The sequence below is a fragment of the Triplophysa rosa genome, linkage group LG5 (assembly GCF_024868665.1).
Source record: "Triplophysa rosa linkage group LG5, Trosa_1v2, whole genome shotgun sequence".
Classification (NCBI taxonomy): Eukaryota; Metazoa; Chordata; class Actinopteri; order Cypriniformes; family Nemacheilidae; genus Triplophysa; species Triplophysa rosa.
The window spans coordinates 20,997,831-21,020,772 of record NC_079894.1 but is presented as its reverse complement, the minus strand read 5'-3'; the positions used below and the strand labels follow the sequence as shown (position 1 = coordinate 21,020,772).

General features: G+C 39.8%; 1 protein-coding gene across 1 annotated transcript; it reads left to right on the top strand.

Annotated features, from left to right (window-relative positions):
- The first annotated feature begins 178 nt into the window (after positions 1-178).
- zeb1a (zinc finger E-box binding homeobox 1a) lies at positions 179-20,896 on the top strand. Its single transcript, XM_057335127.1, has 10 exons — positions 179-924; positions 11,303-11,458; positions 11,720-11,767; positions 12,650-12,799; positions 12,921-13,123; positions 13,266-13,371; positions 13,539-15,217; positions 15,332-15,883; positions 16,072-16,246; positions 19,428-20,896. Exons 1-10 carry the CDS (start codon positions 867-869, stop codon positions 20,006-20,008), a joined length of 3,708 nt encoding a protein of 1,235 aa, XP_057191110.1. The 5' UTR covers positions 179-866; the 3' UTR covers positions 20,009-20,896.
- The last annotated feature ends 2,046 nt before the right edge of the window (positions 20,897-22,942 follow it).

Below are 22,942 nucleotides of genomic sequence, written 5' to 3'. Positions count from 1 at the left end.
ACGAGGTTATTTTCACCAGCAGATGGCAGAAGTGTTATTTTATAAAGGGGGGTTTGGCCTAAACCAGACTTTTACTGAAATAACGGGACGGGCAACAGACAGACACAAAGGGATAGAGAAATTAAAAAAGTTTATTCATCATATAACGATTTTTAATTCAAATTGGCACACAATGATAATGATACACATAATGATACACATCTGCACTTTACAGTTTAAACAATGGCAGATTTTTACCGAGCAAACATCTCAACTGTGGATACACTCATTTTCATTTCACTACAGATCTACTTAAAATTATAGAGGTAGATCTGTAGTGAGGTAGATCTGTATTACTTATACCAAATATTTGCTATTACGACCGTTTTGGGATTTAAATGAAAAATATTTTAAAATGAAAAATATTTTCAGTTCTCATTTACTTTATGCAAGAGGTTTCACCAGCTTATTTTGACTTGGGGACAAATGTGACCTACGTGAGGTTCACCCCATTAACAGTTCGCACTGCAGTAACACAGTAACAAGCTACGTCATCGGACTTCCCTGCCAGTCGGGGGCGCTACTTATAGGACAACGTGCTTATCGTCACGACGAAAAATGTCGATATTTATTCATGTTCCCCAACTCTTTAATGTAATAAACGCCAAGTGCCTGTTATATATTTGGATAGAGAACAGCACCCTCGTTTTGAAAAGGATGCCGTCTGCCTAAACAGGGAGGGGTTTTAGAGAGGTGTTCTCACTGCATAAGAAGGTGATGTCGTAAAGTAGAATGTCGTAAACCAGGTGCAGACTAGGGGCCGTTATGGGGAGGGGTTATGGAAGAGAGGGGGGCTCACTCCGCAAGGCTGCGTTTAGACAAAAATCATGGCGGATGGCCCCAGGTGCCAGCGGAGAAAACAGACACAGCCACGACACAACAGCGGTGAGTCCCGCAAACTGAAATCGACAGCGCAGTCAATAACGAAACATAGAAGTTGTTTTAATGTTGCTTCGGATGGTTTGTTCACCTTTGCGGGAGTTAATAGTGACTTTGTAAGTTGTGGAGTGGGAGAGTAGGCTGTCCCAGTGTGCTGCACCGTTATACCTGAGTTTTTATACGGACCGTTATACGGAAGGACGCATGTTTTTTTCACTCGTTCGCGTGCATTAGCTGCTTTAACTGTTAAATACTTGTTAAAAACCTTTAGTGTAAGTCAGAATTTAGTCACTCAGAGTTTGTTTTAGTCAGACATTTGTGTAACCGAACAGTGTTTTCTCTTACCCCATTCAAATCCATGCTACATATGCTTTTTGAGAGAAATTTCTTATACTTTATACTTTTTGTCTGCTGGCCACCTTATAATATGACGTTGTCATAATTCGGGTTAACCTGCTTTACTCGCAGATTTAATATATTTAATATAATACAAAAGAGGCTGATAGTGTGGATTTATTTACAGTGTTTACAAATTATGAATAATCCACACAAGGGCATGTGGGCTCTGTAAATTGCGTTCTTGTCTCTTTTTTCGGTTTGCATTCTGGTCGTAAGGTTGTTTTATTCTTCTTTGTTCGGACAGACTTTTGACATTGGTTGTCAGAGCCAATCGCTTGACCACCCCCTTAACACGAATAGTTGTGGTTTGATGTCGCTTTCTCTTTAAATAACCCCACCGGTAATCCTGTAGCCCAGTTCACTATTCGCTTACGAGCGCCGCTAACGTTACCTTTTCCTTCCCGTGCGTGCGTGCGTATGACACCGAGCGCCGATCCGCCCGCGACGTCATGCGCTCAGGAGCCGTCAACGTGTTTACCTGAACGGTGAGGAGACAACGGAGCGAGCCAATGTCCTCTTTTACCGTTCGTCGCACTCCTCCCGTCTCCAGAGCAGCGATTACACGACCGGTGAACGGAAATCGGTGCGCGAAACGTGATCTGCGCGAGAGAAACGAGGCGCCCAGCGCACGCCACGGCAAATGGCAACTTGTGCAGGTAGAGAGAAGATGGTGTTTGATGGCAGACGTACATGTCGACCTGCATCGTTTACATCACCCCGCGTGACTGCGGCTCAAACTGACGATTGTTCTGTCTTTTCTCACGCTTTCATTCAGTATTGTGACATTTTGGGCTTTGCTGGAACGCGGATTGTTTTGTTTGTTTTCATTTTCGTGCAGTTGCAAAGGCTGTTAAATGTGTTGTAAGGAGTGTTTTAGCACACGAGGTGGTTGTTGGAGTTGCTTTCCGTTAAATATTTCCGTTAGATCTCCGTGAGGTATTTATGTAATGGCGGTGTGGACCGTTATTTGCTGCAGTGAGGGCGGGGCGGCTGCGCTCGCGCTCGCATGTCGGAGAAGAGCCAGGTAGGATAGGTGACGAAACACCTACATAGGTGCTTTCATTGGCACGCATTTGAAATAAAACACATCTGTTCGTGACATACACACACGATTGCTTGTATTATAGCTATTTTAACGAGCCTGATCATATTCAACCTACATTTCTTTGTGGGGAAACAAAGATAACCTGCAGATCCCTACACGGACAGGTCCAGCGAGGCGCTGATTCACTGTTTCTGTATTTGTGGAGAGAAATGACACTCGTGGTTCACTGTTTTCGGCTATTAAATACGTTTTTATGACTGCTTTAAATCAGGGTGAATAGTTTACAGATGCTATAACACACAGTGGGCAGGGTTGGTGAAGAGGTTATAGCGCGGATGTATTGCGATTATGAACAACAGACGGCGTCACTCACGTGACCACGAGGATGTATGCACATGCAGTACACAGTGCATTTTATTTTCGTTTTAAGTGCAGCTGTCTCTCCGTAGAGCTCGCATTTGACATATACACAAGACATTGCGATTTTAGGGCGTTACTACACGTCGAGCGACGGAAATGAGGTCACGCCTGGGTCCACCCGAGGCTCATTTCTATTGGTTCAGGAATGTAAGATGTAAAAGGCGTTTGTGGTGGAGGCGTTTGTTTCCTGATGCGAAATCGGTTCAGATTAATGTTTTGGATTTTTATGGTCCAGTGAATGATGGAAGGATAACACGACTGTATGATTAATACAAGGATTGTAAAAACAAAGGTAACGTTAACGTTTTTCATTTTTTTCAAGCAGTGTTTAATGATTGAGAGGTTGTCTGTTTAAAAGTTGGTTAGTGCCGAATATAAATATTTTTAATATTTAAGCACTGTCAGTTTGTGACCTTGCCTCCTGCCTATGAAAACCCAGCTAGTCATTTTTGGTGATTTACTGTTTTCTACATACAATCAAAAGAATATTATGTGAAAATATAACCTTAATATCTTTAATACTGAGTATGGCCATGAAATCATAGTGAAATTAATGGTTGAAATCAAACTTGTGATGCTTGTTAGGGCTGCTTGATTATTATGACAGAAATCATGTATTGAGAATGCAAATATTGAGATCACGACTATTCAACTTTTGAAACAACATAAAATAAGAAACCTGTCTTTTTAACAGTGATTTAACTGATAAACAAAAAATTCACAGCCCTAAGCTTTTTTGTCATTGTATAGCTTTTTCTATAGATAGACATTATCAAAATTAAATTGAGACTTAAGTTTAGTTTTCACAGTCAGTGCTACATATTTGTGATGTCTTGGAATAATTTCGTTGGTGCTTTAACAAGGAGCCATAAATGCCATTTTCCTGGCAATGACAGACCCTCACAGATTAGCAGAGTGATTTTGAAGTCTTTCTTGTGCTACTTTATAGTGTTCAGCTAGAGCAAAATTATGCATATTGTCCTCCCAGTGTGTGTGTCTCATGCGCATGTTAATGCAAGTTGTAAATGTGAGGTGTATGCATGCAAATGACAGGTAAAGACAACAAAACGACACCTGTAGAATTAAGTACTTACACTTCCCTGTTAATGGAAAAGGGAAATGTGAGGCCATCAAGGAGCTTTTTACATTTCAGTGTGTGTGTGGTGGGGGGGACTTGTGACTGCTGGGGATCTCTTTTAGCATGCTAATCTCTCCCAATGGTTTGCCGCCTCTCTGTACGGCAGGGGGAACGTTTCTCAGGGTAAAGAGGAGGGTCCTGACTACTCCTCTTTCTTTTTTTAAGGGTGGGGGAAGGTGTAGGGAGTGAATTGCAAGTAATATTCTGGTTTCCATGCGAGTTAAAATGAATCCTAATCCACAGAATTTCTGCTAAAATGTCTGTAGTAGTATTGAAGAAATGGCCATTTTAAAAGAAAGTGTCAACATAATTTTTTTGTGTGACAAATATTTTAGTAATATAATCTGAAAGGTTTAAATTGATATGACACCTTTCTAGTCAGTGAAGTTAAATTGATGTTTATTAGTAGTGTGTATTTTATAATAGTGTGTATTTTAACATTGGACTGGCCTCATTCCTTTCCATTGTAAGTAATTTACTGTATAACCATGACTTTTAAAACAAGGATGGATCCGAATATTTCATCTGTAACCAAAATGACGACGCAAATGCTGTTGACTAAACACTTAACTTGTTTTAAATCATTAGTATTCTTTAAGAAATATGTTTGTGAATATGTTTTCATGCATGAATGAAAGAAAACGCACCTGTATTTAGTGCTGTTTTATTGGTCTCATGTGGATCACACAGTGTGTATATTAGGCCTCTTATTAGGCCTGGGATAGAAAAACAGCCATCTCACTGCTGCTCCCAAGCTACTTTAAATTGATTATGTCCCAAGACACACACACACACACAGTGCACCTAAACATAAACACACACACACACATGTTGGGTTTCCATGTTTTATGGGGACATCCCATAGACGCAATGGTTTTTATACTGTACAAACTGTATATCATATTCCCTACCCCTAACCCACCCCCTAACCCTAACAATCACACACAACTGTCTGCTCTTTTAGATTTTCAAAAAAGTTAATTCTGTATGATTTATAAGCTAGTTTCCTCATGGGGACAAAAAAATGTCCCCACAAGGACAAGGATTTTGGATATTGCCATCTTTGTGAGGACATTTTGTTCCCATACCGTAGGGTTTACCCTTCCCACACACACACGCACGCACACACACACACTGACATAATAAAAGTCTTTCCATCATAATCAATCACTTTAAAAACACCTTTTTCAACCAATAATTTGATTTATGAACCAGATGAGTTCATTTAAATCTGCAATAATTCTTTTTGACACAAGAAATGATTCATACTTTTGGTCGTGCTAAAAATAGTGTAACCTCACATTAGACTTTTAGCCATTATTTTTAATAACGGAGATGCCTCTGGGCATAAAATGATTACATGTACTTATACTGGTTGTGATCATGTGTGTTATGGTGGTAAGATGTTATGTTTGTTGTGGGTGTTCTCATAAACAGATCTGTTTTTTATCCGGAGAGAAGCATCAGGCCAGGCAGTGTTAAAGAGTTGTTTTTCGCCTTTCCAGACTGTTTCAGTTTTATCACCTGCAAAAATGACTTGAAAGTCCAGTGCTGCTGAAATCAGTACACTTCATGTGTCTTATTTTAAGTCATTGTGTCTGTGTATGTGTGTATGGTAGCAGTTGCACTCTATAACAAGCCAAATAATTCATTCAAGGAAATGGCACATAAAATGGGGTTGGCAGGGTTGGGATGGGCACGAGTACTCGGACGCAACATCGATGATCGACAAATAAAAACGATGATCGTTTGGGTCTTTAAATAAAATTATTTTCTTTTTCGCGCTGCATCCAGTGGGCACAGAATTTCTGTTTAAAATGGGTTCTAGTGTTGTATTCACACTCTTCGAGGAGCAGAAACGGCGAGTGTTTTCAATCCATTCCCATGGAAGCTGAGCTCGCGGAGCAAAGCGAGCATTACTCTGCTCCGCGCACGCCACGTGAACATGCGCTCAAGTTCATATGAATGAATTAAAAACGCTCGCATAAGCATAAGAGACTTTACCGTCAGATACTAACAGACAGAAATGCGACAGGGCAGAGATGACGCTTCACCTCACGCTACTATTCTTTTAAATGTTTACTGTATTTTCAAAAACATTGATAGTAAATATTTAATAATCTAAGAGTTTTTATTTATTTATTTACTCAATCTTGTCATAGTTTTATCAACATAAATTTTCATATCAGTGTTGTAATTAAAGTCTTTTCATTGCCACCATGAGGGACCCCGCCCCCTCTAATGCCCCGCCCCCAATTATTAGAATACTCGTTTTTCAAACCTGTCCAGGACTCGAAATTAAATATGATCAAAAATGACCATAGGTGACTTGATTGTGGTGATGATGTCACACTGGGATAGTTACCTGCCAATACAGTTTGTCTTTCAGATTGTGCACTATACACTGCGTTCCAAATTATTATGCAAATGATATCTTTCTCTGGTTTTCCTAATTTGTCGATGCAAATGACAGTCAGTATAATTTTCAAGTAATCAACAGTTAGGGTACATTTGGAATTTTATTGAACAAACCTCCCACTGACAACAGTATTTATTTAAAAAATGAAAAACTCAAAATGCACTGTTCCAAATTATTATGCACAACAGAGTTTGAAAACATTTCATAGGTTGTAAAAAACTGAAAATGGTCAATTGTTGAATTTGCAGCATTAGGAGGTCATATTTACTGAAATCAAAAGCTATTTCAATCAAAAACATCCTAACAGGGCAAGTTACATGTTAACATAGGACCCCTTCTTTGATATCACCTTCACAATTCTTGCATCCATTGAACTTGTGAGTTTTTGGATAGTTTCTGATTGAATTTCTTTGCAGGATGTCAGAATAGCCTCCCAGAGCTGCTGTTTTGATGCTAACTGCCTCCCACCATCATAGATCTTTCGCTTGAGGATGCTCCAAAGGTTCTCAATAGGGTTGAGGTCAGGGGAGGATGGTGGCCACACCATGAGTTTCTCTCCTTTTATGCCCATAGCAGCCAATGACACAGAGGTATTCTTTGCAGCATGAGATGGTGCATTGTCATGCATGAAGATGATTTTGCTACGGAAGGCATGGTTCTTCTTTTTGTACCATGGAAGAAAGTGCTCAGTCAGAAACTCTACATACCTTGCAGAGTTCATTTTCACACCTTCAGGGACCCTAAAGGGGCCCACCAGCTGTCTCCCCATGATTCCAGCCCAAAACATGACTCCGCCACCTCCTTGCTGACGTCGCAGCCTTGTTGGGACATGGTGGCCATCCACCAACCATCCACTACTCCATCCATCTGGACCATCCAGGGTTGCACGGCACTCATCAGTAAACAAGACTGTTTGAAAATTAGTCTTCATGTATGTGTGGGCCCACTGCAACCGTTTCTGCTTGTGAGCATTGGTTAGGGGTGGCCGAATAGTAGGTTTATGCACAACTGCAAGCATCTGGAGGATCCTACACCTTGAGGTTTTCGGGACTCCCGAGGCACCAGCAGCTTCAAATACCTGTTTGCTGCTTTGCAATGGCATTTTTGCAGCTGCTCTCTTAATCCGATGAATTTGTCTGGAAGAAACCTTCCTCATTCTGCCTTTATCTGCACGAACCCTTCTGTGCTCTGAATCAGCCACAAATCTCTTCACAGTACGATGATCTCGCTTAAGTTTTCGTGAAATATCTAATGTACCTTGTCCAAGACATTGCACTATTTGACGCTTTTCGGCAGCAGACAGATCCTTTTTCTTTCCCATATTGCTTGAAACCTGTGGCCTGCTTAATAATGTGGAACGTCCTTCTTAAGTAGTTTTCCTTTAATTGGGCTCACCTGGCAAACTACTTATCACAGGTGTCTGAGATTGATTTCAGTGATCCAAAGAGCACTGAGACACAATACCATCCATAAGTTTAATTGAACAATATAAAATTAAATGTTTACGACACTTAAATCCAATTTGCATAATAATTTGGAACGCAGTGTAAACACAGCTGTGAAGACAAAACAAGTATAAAATTCACCCAGAAATGAAAGTCGCATGACTTCCTATTTTTTGGTAATAGCCAAAGGAGAGATTTGCGAGGAATGATCCTGATGTACCTTCTCATACACTGAAAAAACAAGGACATAGACAAATATGCACCATAAAAAACTCTCTACTGCTCATGAATATTCCAACTTTACAGTATTCATATGCTAGCTTTATGTGAAGAACCAACAAAAGTTGGTTTCTCTGCATTGCATGCTTTAAATTAGCTAAATTTAGAAAAAATGAAGACTTGCAAACTAAACTGTCCAGTTTTGGATTAGTGTAGTGTAGTAGACTACCTGATATAAATGATAATGAAAGCTAGTTCCGCCGCAGGAATGAGATATACCGTAACAAACTAAAACAAACAGTAATCAATAGGGATGTAATAGTATTATCAATATTTTGTTTTATCGCAATAACAAAATTGTCACAATATTATCGTGGTCACATGACTGTATGAAACAATAAGTATTCCGGTCCTAACATAAGGTTAGAAAAAATAATAGATTTAATCTTTGGCAAGGTCTATCTGGTGCAATTATTTTATTTTATAAAAGGGATTTTTAAATCATTTGACCCATCTCATACCATAACTCTTACCTCTAACCAACAGTTATGATTCGAGGATAAAGAAAAGAGGATGGCACGTTTAAAATTTGTAATTTTAAATATTGTAATAAATATCGCACCGTGGACTTTATACCGAGGTATTAGTGTACAGTAAGATTTTGATATTGTTACATCCCTAGTAATCGATTGTACTTTTAGGCATTTTTAGATCAGAAAACAGTCACTCACTACACAGCACAGACAAACCTCCAGCAGCAGACCTTCTGTGTTTTGAGCAGGTTTCTTCTGTCCCGTGGACTTATACGGTCAAGATGGGACAAATATTCAGCAGTGATCTGTATCAGCGGTGAGAATAGAGAGAGTTCTTGAATGAATTTCCATCTGTATGGTAGAAATAGCGGTTTTCCCATCAGTCCTGCTCCTCTTTTAACATTCCTCTCCTTTCTGGCATGTTTAATAGACTGTTTCATAGGACGCACACGGTCACATTTATTTTATATTTAATTTATATGCACATTTTATTGTATATTAATTGTATTAAATTAAGATAAAACTACTCCCCAGTTCAGTGTTTCCCCTAGGTTTGCGGCTTTGGGGGGGCTGCGGTCTCTATATTTTTTTGCGGCGGCGCTCCGGACAATACTTATTAAATAAATAATGTTAAATCAATCAATCTAATGTTTTATCAGGCCATTTACTTTATATTCTGATAGCCACAGTCTGTATGAAACAGTCTGGTAACTGAGAAAATGTGTTGTAGGCTCTGGTGCTGAAGCGAAGTCCCAGTGGTCTGTTTTAATATTTAAAAAAACTACTGACAACAAACTAACAACTGAAATAAATATATCATGAGCAGGAGTACTTACAAAGTTACTAACAGCCTTTCCATGCCATTCATACTAGAACTGATTCTAAATATTCTTTCCAATTAAAACATGATTCACAATGAAATGCTCTTAACATGCTGATTATTTATGCTATTAATATCATAAATGCTGTATGTAGATACAATACGTTATGTTTTATAATCTGTCACAAACCTATATAGCAAAAAAGCTCTTGGTGTCTTTGGCGGGAGAAGCAGTGCTCACGGAGCGGAAAGGGTTAAAATGAAGCACGTTTGGCGCTAAATAAAGATATTAGAGGATATAGCGGCAAAATATAATCAACATAAATGTCCGAGTGCGCGTGATGTGTACATCTCAGTTATGTAGACGCGCTGCTCAATTTAAAACACAGAAATAGTCTGATTTTTTTAATGGTTCATTGTGTCTTGTGGTCTGGATGGAAGGAAGGATAAACTGGGTGAAAACCTGTCATCCGGTGGTAACTGGACTGTTGCTTGTCAGGGGCAGGGCATGCGTATTTTCACCACCCTGGGAGCGTTTAAAAACGCAATTTTTTATCTGCTTTTCAGGTGGTTGACGCAACATATTTTCCCACACACGCTCTCTGTCCACTGGTGAAAGTGTGCTTACCTGTGTATGTGCGCGCACGTGTCTGTGTGTGTATGTGTGTGTGTGTGTGTGCGCGGCGCGCGCTTCGGGTCGGAACTCGATACAGAGAGCAGAGGAGAATTGTAAAGGCGCGACCACGTAGAAACAGAAATGACATGCCGCCATGTAAATAAGATTAATAACATAATGCTATTTAGTTTGTTTAATACGAGAACAAGGTATAGACATGTTATATAGGAAAGGTAACCTTAAATGACTTCTCTTGTGATCTAACGCTACATAAAAAATTTAATTAACTTGACCTTCAAGGGGGCGGGAGGTGCAGTTGGAGGGGCGGGGCGCCCCCCTAAGGTAATGGTAGGGGAAACACTGCAGTTATTGATTCTTTGCAGAGGTCTCCCTGAAGTTAGTTTGGGCCACATAAGGTTTGTTCACATTGTTGTCTATACCTAAAAGGTACTCCTATGTTTTACTAATGTTTTCATTCTGACATGCACAGATTTGCAAAATAAGATGTGAGGGAACAGAAAGCTTTGACAGGAACTGTTTTTGCATAATCTGAAAACCTTTACATCACTTCCTGTTTCCGTCTTCTATTTCTGCCAGTTGTTAAAGCACCCAAATGAGTTCCATATGTTCAAATGAGAAACATTTGAAACAAATGAGAAACATGAGAAACATGTTCAAATATCAAATTACAATCTGCGCGTACTCAAAAACACTCGTTTGACACTTGCGCATCTGGAGCCATTTATCATATCCCCCACACACACACACACACACACACACACAGATGAGTTTTCCAGTACCTCGTGCTTGTTCAACATCTAGAGACATTTGAAGACTGAAGCACTCTCTTAATTTTGTATCTGGGCTAATATTAAAATACTAAAACAATATTTAAACACTCCCTCTTCCTGTAATGATGTCACACAGCAAGTAGAAACGCCTTTCTGTGCAGCAGGAAACTGATATTAAAATAGTTAAATCCCACTTCCTGTCTTAAAGCACAAACACTACCTTTGATTGTATGGGTGCATATATTGTTGTCTCAGGGATGCAAGTGTGTCTTTGTATATCCTTTGTTATTTTTTTACATCATTTTAAAGTGTTTATAATACTTTATACACATAGATAACTATATGGGTTTATATACTTTATACACATAAAATCATAAATAATATTACATATCTCCTACACATCTCTCCTAAAGATCTTGAACTGTTTTTCCAGTGTCACAAATGGCCTACAGCTTAAGTTATACAGTTAACAGTTAAAGTACAAACAGTATAAACATCTGCTGCTAAACTGAACAGGTCATTCTCTTATGTACCTGCAGTGAGGAGTTTAAGAAGCGTGCCGGAGGCGACCTCAGATTCAGATGATGAAGACAAACTGCACATTGTAGAGGAGGACAGTATTCACGATGATCCCGGCCAAACGCCCTCAGTGTTCCAGCTCGAAGCTTCACAACAAGACACGGTCAGCCAAGACGGTGAGTAAACAAACTACATAAAATGAAACAAATGTCAAAAAAGTCTACTGTAATAATAAATCGATCCTCAAAACGCACATTATTTACACATTTGTATACATTCAGTTAAATTCACAATTATTTGTATAGCACTTTTCAAAATACATATTTTCTATATAAGATTCTACATTTAAATTGCGGCAGCAGAAGCAATAGTTACTTTGTGATATAATGTGGCAAATTTGTATATTGATTCAAAACAATTTTTTTTACTTTCAACAGATGGCAGCCTGGGGCCAGATGCTTTGATACAAGAAATAAGGGTCAAAGGTCAGTCTAAAGCAAACCACTCAAGCGCTTAGCTTTTTGCCCATATGGGTCAACACCAAACGATAGACTGAAGAGGGAAAATGAGATCAGGATGTGACATGCATATTGGCTCCTAACCTGTCAGAGCACATGTGTTACCCACCAGGCCACACCTCTGACCTGATAACAGAGGATGGGGTGGGGGTTTGGCTGGTTTGGACAGTTAGCTGTGTGTATCATGGAAAGTGTTGAACTGACTGTGAGAGTGTATTACGAGTGGATAGCTGGAATAGGTGCGAGTTAATATCTCTGGCCTTGTCAATATTCGTTTGTAATGTGTCACCTAGTTTTCACAAATCTCCAAGTGGGTTTAGTGGCCCACACCCCAGTCCTATATAAAGACTTAATAAATCAAATGATTGCATATTACTATCAGGCATTTAAATTCAAGGTAACGTTTGCAATCTCATTTAAACCCACTGCAGGTTTCATCTGAAGCTGAAATCCATAACTTTTGACTCTTTATCGCCAACTCGGTTTGAAACAAAAAATGCAGATTATTTCACATGCTTATCTTTACGTAGTTTAAAGTCAAATGACATCAAATTTCCTGCAAAATCCGACTCAACAGAAATTATTTTTAGTCATTTTTATAAACTTAGATTAACATTATGATTCAAAGAAAATTATAGATTGCAGCTTTAATTTTCAGTGGAAAAGAGTGTGTTTTTATAAATATATATTTGATGCTTAAGCTAAGGATGCACTGACAACAGTAAACACATCACCTATATATAAAAAGTCCTACTTCATAGTATATCTCAGTAGCTGAGATATAAACTTCTGCTGGAGAAGGACATTTGTGTTTGGTGTTAATCTAATCTTGATGTGTGTGTTTGAAAGAGGAGTGTGTCACTGATGAGGAGGAGGATGATGGTGCTGATGTTGACGTGACCGCTGAGGAACAGCAGCAGGCAGAAATGAAGGCCATTTACCCAGATACCCCAGATGAGCATCAGAGCACGCCAGAGAGAGGAGTCCACGATGAGAACGGTACCTCCACCTGACAAACTTTTTTTTTCTGCCCTTCCGTTTATCATCATCTCCCCTCTATAGTTTATTTATGAGCTGTGCAAGCACTCTCGCTCACCCGCCCTCTCTCTTTCTCCCTCAGGTACTCCCGACGCATTTTCTCACCTGCACACCTGTCCGCACTGTTCCCGTGGTTACAAGCGTCAAACCTCTCTAAAAGAACACATTAAACTCCGGCATGAGAAGAGTGAGGACAACTACTGCTGTTCGCTGTGTAGCTACACTTTCACCTACCGCACACAGCTGGTCCGTCACATGACCGCACACAAACACATCCGGGAGCAGGTACGACACCCCCTCTCACACCATTGTGAAATTCACACCTCTGCCTGGGGAAATCACACAGACCCTTTGTTCTCCGTCGCTGCCAAAACGTCGCATTTTAACCATCCGCTTTGTTCCTTCGTGCACCTTTCTTTCTTTCCAGCGGAATATTTCTCAGTCAGGTGGAAACAGGAAGTTCAAATGTACAGAATGCTCCAAGGCCTTCAAATATAAACATCACCTGAAAGAGCATCTTCGCATTCACAGTGGTCAGTTGCACGCAGATATTCTTCTTCTGAAGCTATCAAATGAACGAAAAACAACTAAAGAATTCCTTTTATTAATAGCAACTAATATTTTACTGTGATTTATTCATTAATTACAATGAAGATTAATAATATCAGTGACTAGATATTGTCTCTCTCTCCTAATCCAGGTGAAAAGCCGTATGAGTGCTCGAATTGTCAAAAGCGCTTTTCCCACTCGGGGTCCTACAGTTCTCACATCAGCAGTAAGAAGTGCGCAAGCGTGACATCCGCAGTCAACGGCTTGTCCCGCACACCAGGGGTAAAAACAACTCTGATGCTCTCTCGCCCTACACCCATCCTCCTGAGAGAGAAGGTGGATGTTACAAACAAGCCTTTACAGGAGCAACTCCCCCTTAAGCAGATCAAACAAGAGCCTGTTGAGCATCAAACCAAACCTGTGTCAACAACGCCCACTACCACCAATGGAGTTGTTCAGGTATCAACCCCGCAAGGTGTTGTCCAGACCTTGGTGGTGCCCACTGTCGGACTAGTCCAGCCAATCAGCATCAACCTTAGTGACTTGCAAAACGCACTAAACGCTGCGATGGACGGTAACGGCACTAGGCCAGTGTTGGTTAGCACCAACGTGAATGGGACAAATGCCAAAATCATAGGCCAAGTGCAGACGCCGGCGCAGCCGCAAGCTGTTCTGTTACAAACACAGCCACAGCAACAAGTGATTTCTGCTTTCTCTGTGCCTCTTGTGGGCCAGGATGGAAATGCCAAAATTATTATTAACTACAACCCCCAACTACACCCACAACTTAGAAATGCAGCGAAAGCAAAAACAACACAGTCTGTTGTAGAGCAGTCAACTGTGACAAAGCCCGTTGAGGAACAAACTGATACGGCACAGGTTAAATATACTGTATCTGATGTCGCACAGCCAACCGTGGCGCAGGGTCTTTTAACCCAGTCCAACGTGACTGAAACCCAAACATCACTCAATCCAAAACCTACACAGGTTAGTATCGTTCGACCGATCCAAGTCGGAAACTCCAGCAAACCTGCATCCATCATCAAGATAACACCTGCGCAGGCTGCCAGGTTGGTCCAGGCCCGCGCTGTGCAACCAAAGTTCACCCAGCAAACTCTTCTGCTGGTGAGAAGAGCTGATGGGACGCAAAGCCTGGTGGTTCGTCAGGTTGCTGTTGCCAATCCCAACACGCAGGGAACTCCAGCTGTGGAGACCAAAGCCACGGAGGTAACCTCAACCCCAGAAAAGCCTGTAAACATGGTTATATCACCAGAAGAGAAAGAGACAACAGAAAATACTTCCTTGGAAGAAGTCAGCAAGTTGGAAAACATCAAAATTAAAACCGAACCTGAATCTCCGTCCAAACCTGAGACAGAGATGGAGGCAGACGGAGAGAAGGACACACACACCGATGGAAACAAAGAGGAAGGGAAACAAACAACGGTGGAAGATAAGCTGACAGTCTCACATTCTGGAACGGTTCACAGCGGTGTTGCCTGCGGAGATAACTTCCATAACTACGCAACTTGTCTGGTTTGCGATAACAGCCCAGGCAAACGTAATGGCATCGACTGTCTGAACGGTGAAGCCAAAGGGTCGCCTACAACTATCTCTCTCACCTCTCTACTCGATAAGGATAAAAGTGGAGCGGCAGAACGTCTCCTTCCTCTCCTGAAGGCCTATAGTCAGAACCCTCAGCCGACGGAGGAGCAGCTGTCTCAGGTTGCAAAGATAGTTAGACTTCCTTTAGAGGCGGTCAGCAAGTGGTACCAGAGGATGCGTTCCAAGAGGATACTGCTCCAGGGTGAAAAAAACCTGAAAAAAAATCAAGTGAGTACAAAACTCATTTTTATCTAATTATACATTTATGTATTGTTTCTGAATTCTCCAGCACTCCTTGTGCAGTTCAAAATGTGAACTGTTAATAAATCCTTACTTCTATAGGAAAGAGCATCATGTGACTCAACTCAAGACACCTGCACTCCTGCTAATCCCCCCGATAACACCTCAACAGACGTCCTAAATGGACTCCACAGCGCCACTCCTTCTCCTGTCCCTTCTCCGACCAGCGTGTCCACCGAAGATCTTAAAGTCATCGTAAAGACAGAAGACGTGGAAGAGGAGTTGCAGTCGGAGCCTCTAGACCTCTCGCTTCCTAAATCCAGCCCCGCTCAGGCCAGCGTCACCACCAAGCTGCCAATCTCCGCCCAAAAGGAACCGCTCAACCTCACCTGCCTCAAAAAACAAGAGTTTCTTGGCAACACCATTTATGTGGCGCAGACCAGCACGGGTCCGATAAACATCATGGCGACGTCGTTGCAAACACTGGTTGCCATAGCGGAGCCAGGCCACGGCCCGTGCATCGGTGCTACGGTATCTGGTAACAAGCGGACTATCCTCATCCCTCAGCTCACGTATACATACAACTCCAACGTGAAGACGACCGACAGCACCGCTGTGAACACGAAGGGGATGGTGGTACTCAACAGTTGCCTGGTAGGGACAAATCAAACAAATCATATTTTCCTTTCAAGTCTGACTAATTTTACATTTACACTTACGCATTCTAAACATATTTGTCCCTGGGACACAAATCTATGAATTTTGTCCTGCCAGTGAAATGCTTTACCTGATGATCTTTTCACTTTGGTTTGCACTCTTTTTCACTTCCTTGACTCAATCAGAAAGTAACGGATGCAACGACTGACTCAGTGTCAGCGAAAGAGGACCAGAATGATGAAGCCTCGCCTGTCCAGAAGAAGAGGAAGAAGATTTCCGGTGGCCTTTATGCCTGCAATCTGTGTGACAAGATCTTCCAAAAGAGCAGTTCGCTGCTGCGACACAAGTATGAGCACACAGGTGTGTACAACTGCGCATTCTTCATTTGCAATGGGTCCTGAAAGTTTTTAGAGCACAGAATGTGCTGTTCAAGAGTTCCAGAATAAAAGTTAAAGTTTCTTAATGGTTTTGAGGTAAAGAGCTTGAGATACACGAATGTTAAAACTTGTTTTTGTTGTCACACTTGATGTACATACATAAAGTTAAATAACAAACTTCACCTGTGTTAACTACAGCACCTGTGTTACCTTGAAAAAGTGACTTTATACTTTCAATTAAGAAAAAATGGAAATAGTAACTGCAAAAGGAAATTAAACTGTTAGTAAGTAAAACAGAAAAAACAATAACGTTCAATTATTCACCATTAATGACAATGAAGAATACTAGATTTCTAAATGACCTACATTTCTAAATGCTGTTTTAAACAATTATTTATTAACGTTTGTTCATAATACAGACATATCATTTTTAACCTCACATACAAATTATTATTTTTAGAAAGAATTGTTAATTGTTATTTTACATTAGATATTGCATTAACAAATGTTAAAGGAATAGTTCACCCAAAAAAAAACAATTTTGTCATAAATTGCTCACCCTCCAGTTGTTACAAGCCTGTATACGTTACTTTGTTGTGCTGAACGCAGATGAAGATATTTTAATAAAGGTTCGTGACTAAGCCGTTTTCGGTCACCATTGACTCCCATAGTAGGACAAAAGACTACAATGGGAGTCAATTGTGACCCAAAACGGCTCAGCTACAAGCTTTAATTTTATTTTATACATCAGTTCTCTCTGGTTCTCGAATCTGATTGGCTGATAGCCGTGAGATATTCCACCAAGATCATCACGGGACAGACCGTTGAACCACTTTACTGACTGTTCGTATCACTCCGCCACTAAACTAACTCGGACTATGTTGTCCTCGCAACTGCGTTACTCTGAAGAAGTTAGATTGCTAGCAAACAAACACACGAAGCAGTTTATCCTTTCCAGAATGTTTACTTCTGTGATGCTTTCTCTTTTTTGTGTAAAACTGGCTTACATTAAACAAGATATGAAATTACTAACTGCACATTAATTCGTTTGGTATAGCCGACATATAAACGCGTGCACTGCGATCTGCACATGGGTGTACATGTGATGCGATGGGACTTTCTTTCATTATCATTATATCGATCACAGTTTAACGTCCAAGAATCAATATTATGTTAACACATAATATGAACGCTTACAGATAGTAAATAAACTTACAGTCATATCTTTCTCCAAGGCAAAGATTGTTCGCGTTGTGAACCGAAACTAGGCTTCTGCTGTACGATGAATGAGATCTAAATCTCAACACTGCGCAAACTTCAATATTGGAAAATGGCCACTAGGTGGCGACCATACACCATGATAATTGGAACACACTTAAAGGCGGGGTGTCCGATTTCTCTTAGCCATTGTTGATGTTCAAATCACCAAAACAAACACACCCCTACTCCCATCTTTCGCTTTCGTCAGCGCTCGGCTCAGCTAATGTCCGTCCTGTGCACTGTGCACCTTACTGCTGATTGGCTACAAGGTTGTTTTGGTACTCGGCCCGACTCAGTTGTCTAGAGCGTAATTCGGAAATCGGTTACCCCGGCTTTAAGTGAAACTAAACGTTGTCAGTAGCTGCGTTTAGTTTACATGGACACATCGGAATGAATTTAATTTCATATCTGAATGTAGTGTTTACATGAAAGGTAAATTAAGTGATCTAATGTGCGTGTTTACATGACAAGCTTCAAATCCGAATCCAAAAAAATATAATCTGCTGACATGCGCACACTGCACAAGTGTTCACCTAAATACCCACTAAAACAGTGTTTTAAAGCACATGTTGTGTATATTTTATTTTACAAACAGCACGAAAAAAATGTACAGTTTATTAAGGCAGAGTAATGTCTCGTGCCAATGAAGCACGAGCATACTCGGTAGTTTTGTCATGGTTTTACCATGGTAAACCGCATCAAGACCCACCAGAGCGTCTGCAGGCAAACAATAATTAAAATAAATGTTTAGCAACAGCTAATACCGAACATTAGAAGTGATAATATGCAGATTCATATATCAGCATTAACGCTATAAACAGAGATGGGCGCGGTGGACCGTATCATTATAATATTCACAAAATGGCTACTCAAACAATGTTGTAAGCACAGATGTATTTATTTTATGTCACAGACACCAGCATAATAATAATGTACAATTCATAAACGCAAAATAATGTCTAGTACATATCAATGGAGCAAGGTCGTTACAGCGACTTACCATGGTAAAAACAGTTAATCCTTCCCAAGCACATGCACGTAAACGATAAATAAAATAAATGTTCGGTAGCCTACTACGCATATAAATGAAATTTTATGATTAGATATTTTAGCCTACAGTATGTTTGTACATCTGCAAATGTATCGTGTTTAAAAAAGGAAATTGCGGTTAAAAACTCACTTCAGGAAAACAGTTTAAATGCATAGAAACATTAATATGTTCATTTAGAGATGACAAGCATATGGAAATTTGTACCGCTTTGTCAGATTTATGATTTTTGGTTTCTTTAGCAACAGCTGCTCCGTTCCGTGCGTCACGCCCTTACGGCTGTACGAGCCAGCGTCGTCTTTGCACATGCGAACAACTTCCTACTTCGGTTTTTAATCTGATCAAGTGGTTACATGTCCTATCACGCGGATTACAAACGGCATAAACCACCCCTTACAATCCGACTGAAATTTCAATCGGCTTGGGCATTTTTAATCTGATTGACGCGTTTATATGGAGCGTTTTCATTCGGATTGGATTTTTAATCAGATTACATTGGTCCATATAGACGCAGCTAGTGTTGGCGGTGTCTCTAGCCATTTATTCACAGCGCTCTGCACTCATTGTTTAAAAAAATGACAGTGCTCTGGCCTAATCGCAGCCATGAAGATATAAGAACACTACATACACTCCTACTCGAGCGATATTGCATTAGTAACAACTGGGGGGTGATGGCAAATGATGACAAATCAAATGAAAATTTTCACTTTGGGGTTGAACTATTCCTTTAACACACTTGGCAATCTAATGCATGCCATTCACACGGTTTTGAAAGTGTATACATTCTTTTGGGGCCACTGTACCTGTTCATATCTCTGCCGTTGCTTACAAACATCACCATCATTACCGTTTTCAGGAAAGCGACCATACGAGTGCGGCATCTGTCAAAAGGCTTTTAAACACAAGCACCACCTGATCGAGCATACGCGACTACACTCCGGAGAGAAGCCGTACCAGTGTGACAAGTGTGGGAAACGGTTCTCTCACTCTGGGTCTTACTCTCAGCACATGAACCACCGATACTCCTACTGCAAGAAAGAGAGCAATGAGCATCCAGAACCGAACAGTACCCCCACGCCACCCTCTCATCTCGACTCTGACGACAGAGAGAGCGATGGGGAGGAGGAAGAGGATTTATCCGGTCTGGACATGAGCGACATCAGAGTGGTTCGAATAGGGGAGGAATACGATGAGGAGGAGGAAAGTGGGGGAGAGGAAAAGCAGGGAAATACGCAGGAAGAGACAGAGGAAGGAGAAACGGTGATGGAGGTGGAGCTTCGAGATATTGGCACTCTGGAGGAGGAAGTGTGGGAAACTATGGAAACGGAGGACGCTATGGAAACTGAGGAATCAATGGAGGAATCAGGCTACGGTGAAGGCGACCTAAATCATGAAGAAAATGCAGAGGTGGCAACCGAAGAGGAACAAAATGACTGAAGGAGTTGTCACGTAGGACAGGGTGACCTACTCAGCATACATACAATCCCCGGGTTGCCATGGAAACTGTCTCAGCTCTTTACTGTGTATAAAGCCCAGGTGTGCCTGATTCACAAACAATATGTTCCTTGTTTTAAAGAAATATTAAGCTTTAACAAGGAAAAAGAGGAAAAAAAAGTCCAACGCAACTAGACTTCTTGGGACTTTGAAGTTTGTTGTTTGCTTGGTTGTGTTACTGAATCTCCCCGGTGTGTCGATTTATCAGTGTTCATGTTTTTCTTTTTTCCGGTTTTATTCTCTGTACAGTCAGATTTCTATACCTTTTATACTTGCCAATGAAGTTTACGAAATCAGTATTTTAAAAGTTTTGAGAAACAAAACTAAATTCCGCACTGCAGGTATAACCGGTTTACTCACAGGTGTGAATCTCACAAGAACTTTCAAGAAACATATTTTACCCCCAAAACTAAAGAAATTGTAAATTCAACAAATTCAGCCTGTTATAAGGACTGTTATTTTTTGTTTTTGCAATGTAACACATTCATGACAGTTAACAATCCAATTGTAAAGTACATCTGTAAGTATACATCAAGTATTTGTTGTCCTAATGCAGATTATTTTATTAATGTATTATTTTAATTACTGTATTAATGCAAAGGGTGTTATAGGATGATGATTTTCATCCATATTACAGAAATGAAAATTTGGAGTATTAGGGAAACAAGCTTAATTGTTATGAAAATTGTCACAATGCAAAATATCTGCTGTAACGTTTTCACTTCTTTTTCTCTTTATTTTGGGGTGAAATGTGACCCGGTCATTTCTGTGTGAGATTCACCAACATGCCTCAAGTTTAAGATACCATTCAGTATTTTTACCTTGTTAAAACAAGCAAGCGGTTGTTGGCATTGCCTTGTTTTCCCACGGGATTGTTTGTCTGCCTTATGAAGGAAATTAGTTTGCACTTCACCGTCGAGAGCTCATCTATAAATATGGAGAAAAAAATCATTTGAATTAGCAATTGCAAAAAATTGTTACAGGAATGCTTATTGTCATTTTCCAATTGAATCATTTTACTGATAGCTTTTAAACTGTACATTGACGAAACTGAATAATGGTTTTACCAATTCAGATTTGTATCAAGCACTCCAAAACAGTTCTCAATTTCATTTGTTTTAATAAATCACCAAAATATGTTTTGTTATAGAAGGTTCTCACTAAAGTACATAATCATTACATTATAAGAAAAAGAAAAACTTCAGTCAGGGAAAGTGTTTGTTGTGTCAACCTCAAAACCAATTTGATGTGTTATTTCATTTACCTTTATATTGTAATGTTAGTCCGTGTGCCGTCGTTCATAGTAGATGATCTAGAGAACTGCACACCCATAGCCTTATGCAAGACCGCCAAGCTGTAAATGTCATTCACAACGTTAATATAGTGTTCCACAGACAATCTAGACTTTTAGTCAGCTGGCCAAGAAATAAAGTTAAATGAGATAAATCCCAGCCAATTGTCAAGAACTCAACAAGCCAATGTTAGAAGTACAGATGACAAAGACTGTACAAAAGGTTTGTGACACTGCCCTCTTATCTGTGATAATCAAAATGGCACATCATCTAGCTGTTCAGTGTTTCGAAATGTTAATTGTTTTTCAAGCAAACAGTCTTTCACCCTCTTTAAGCTTACCTTTGTGAACTCAAACCCAATTATTGTCAACAAAATGAACAGTATTGTTGAAATAAGATACACTATTTGAAGCCCTATTAAACCAAACCCAGTCAATTGTAACTGCATGTCATTGATAAGGACATTTACATTCAGGAATTTTGCATTCAAGAACTTTTTTGTTGTGCGCGACACCTCGAGATGAAACGAATACGTGAACTAAGCAATTATTACAAACTAGTAGTAAGATAAAGAATCATTTTTCTCCCAATATACATTAAGGGTATGAACCATAGGATTGTATAGATAAAGTGTGTGGCTAAAGATGAGCAGTATTTGTCAGTTAGAGCCAAAATTTCCCTTCAAGTTACTGATTAAGATTAATAAGGCTCATGGCTTGACAGCTGAGACAAAATATTGCGTCTAAAAGCCAGCGCGCAGGAAAGATACACTCAATTATAGGAAAACAAAAATGGCTAGATAAGTGCAGAATGAAAACAGCACTTGCAATATGTGTATAGACTTCAAATGTTTTTAGTTGACTGTTTGAGCAAACATTACAGTATTATTTTTTTATGTTTATGCATGTGTATATTGTGTTTACTTATCAGTATTATTGTCATTGACAAAAGTTTCATTTTTAGATCCTTGTTATTCTTTAGATCTTTGTTATTTTTGTATTGCTTTATTTATTACATGCATAATACACAATACTGTAGTTTAACACAATGATATATTTTAGAATTGATCTCAGTGCCACGAAGGAGTTTAAACCATAAATATGAAGCTGAACTTGACAGTGTTAGTTTTATAATGATAAGTTACTTTATATTACTACAGAAAGGTAATAATGAAGTCATTTCCACTCATTGCCAGTTTGGTCAAACAAAGTTCTTCAGCAACTTTACAGTAAATAATCATAACTGACCCTTAAACCTGTGATAAAAGAGCATGAATTCATATTGTTGTACTGGTGTTAAAATTGCTATTTTGAAACCAAAATAAGTCAACTCATTTTATCGCCATGTGTTTTCATTTGTGCCAAATTTGCATTGTGTGTGTGTCATATTTCCCAAAAGGGGATGATGAATCCATCATTTGTAGAATTTGTCTTCCTTTGTTTCTTTTTTGATTCCCCATATAATAAAATGAAGTGAACCATCAGGTAGTTACTTAATTATTTAACTTAACACAACAATGTGTGCTGTGGCAAATTGCTTTAAAGCACCAAATGATCAAGACGATTCGATTTCAACACACAGCGTC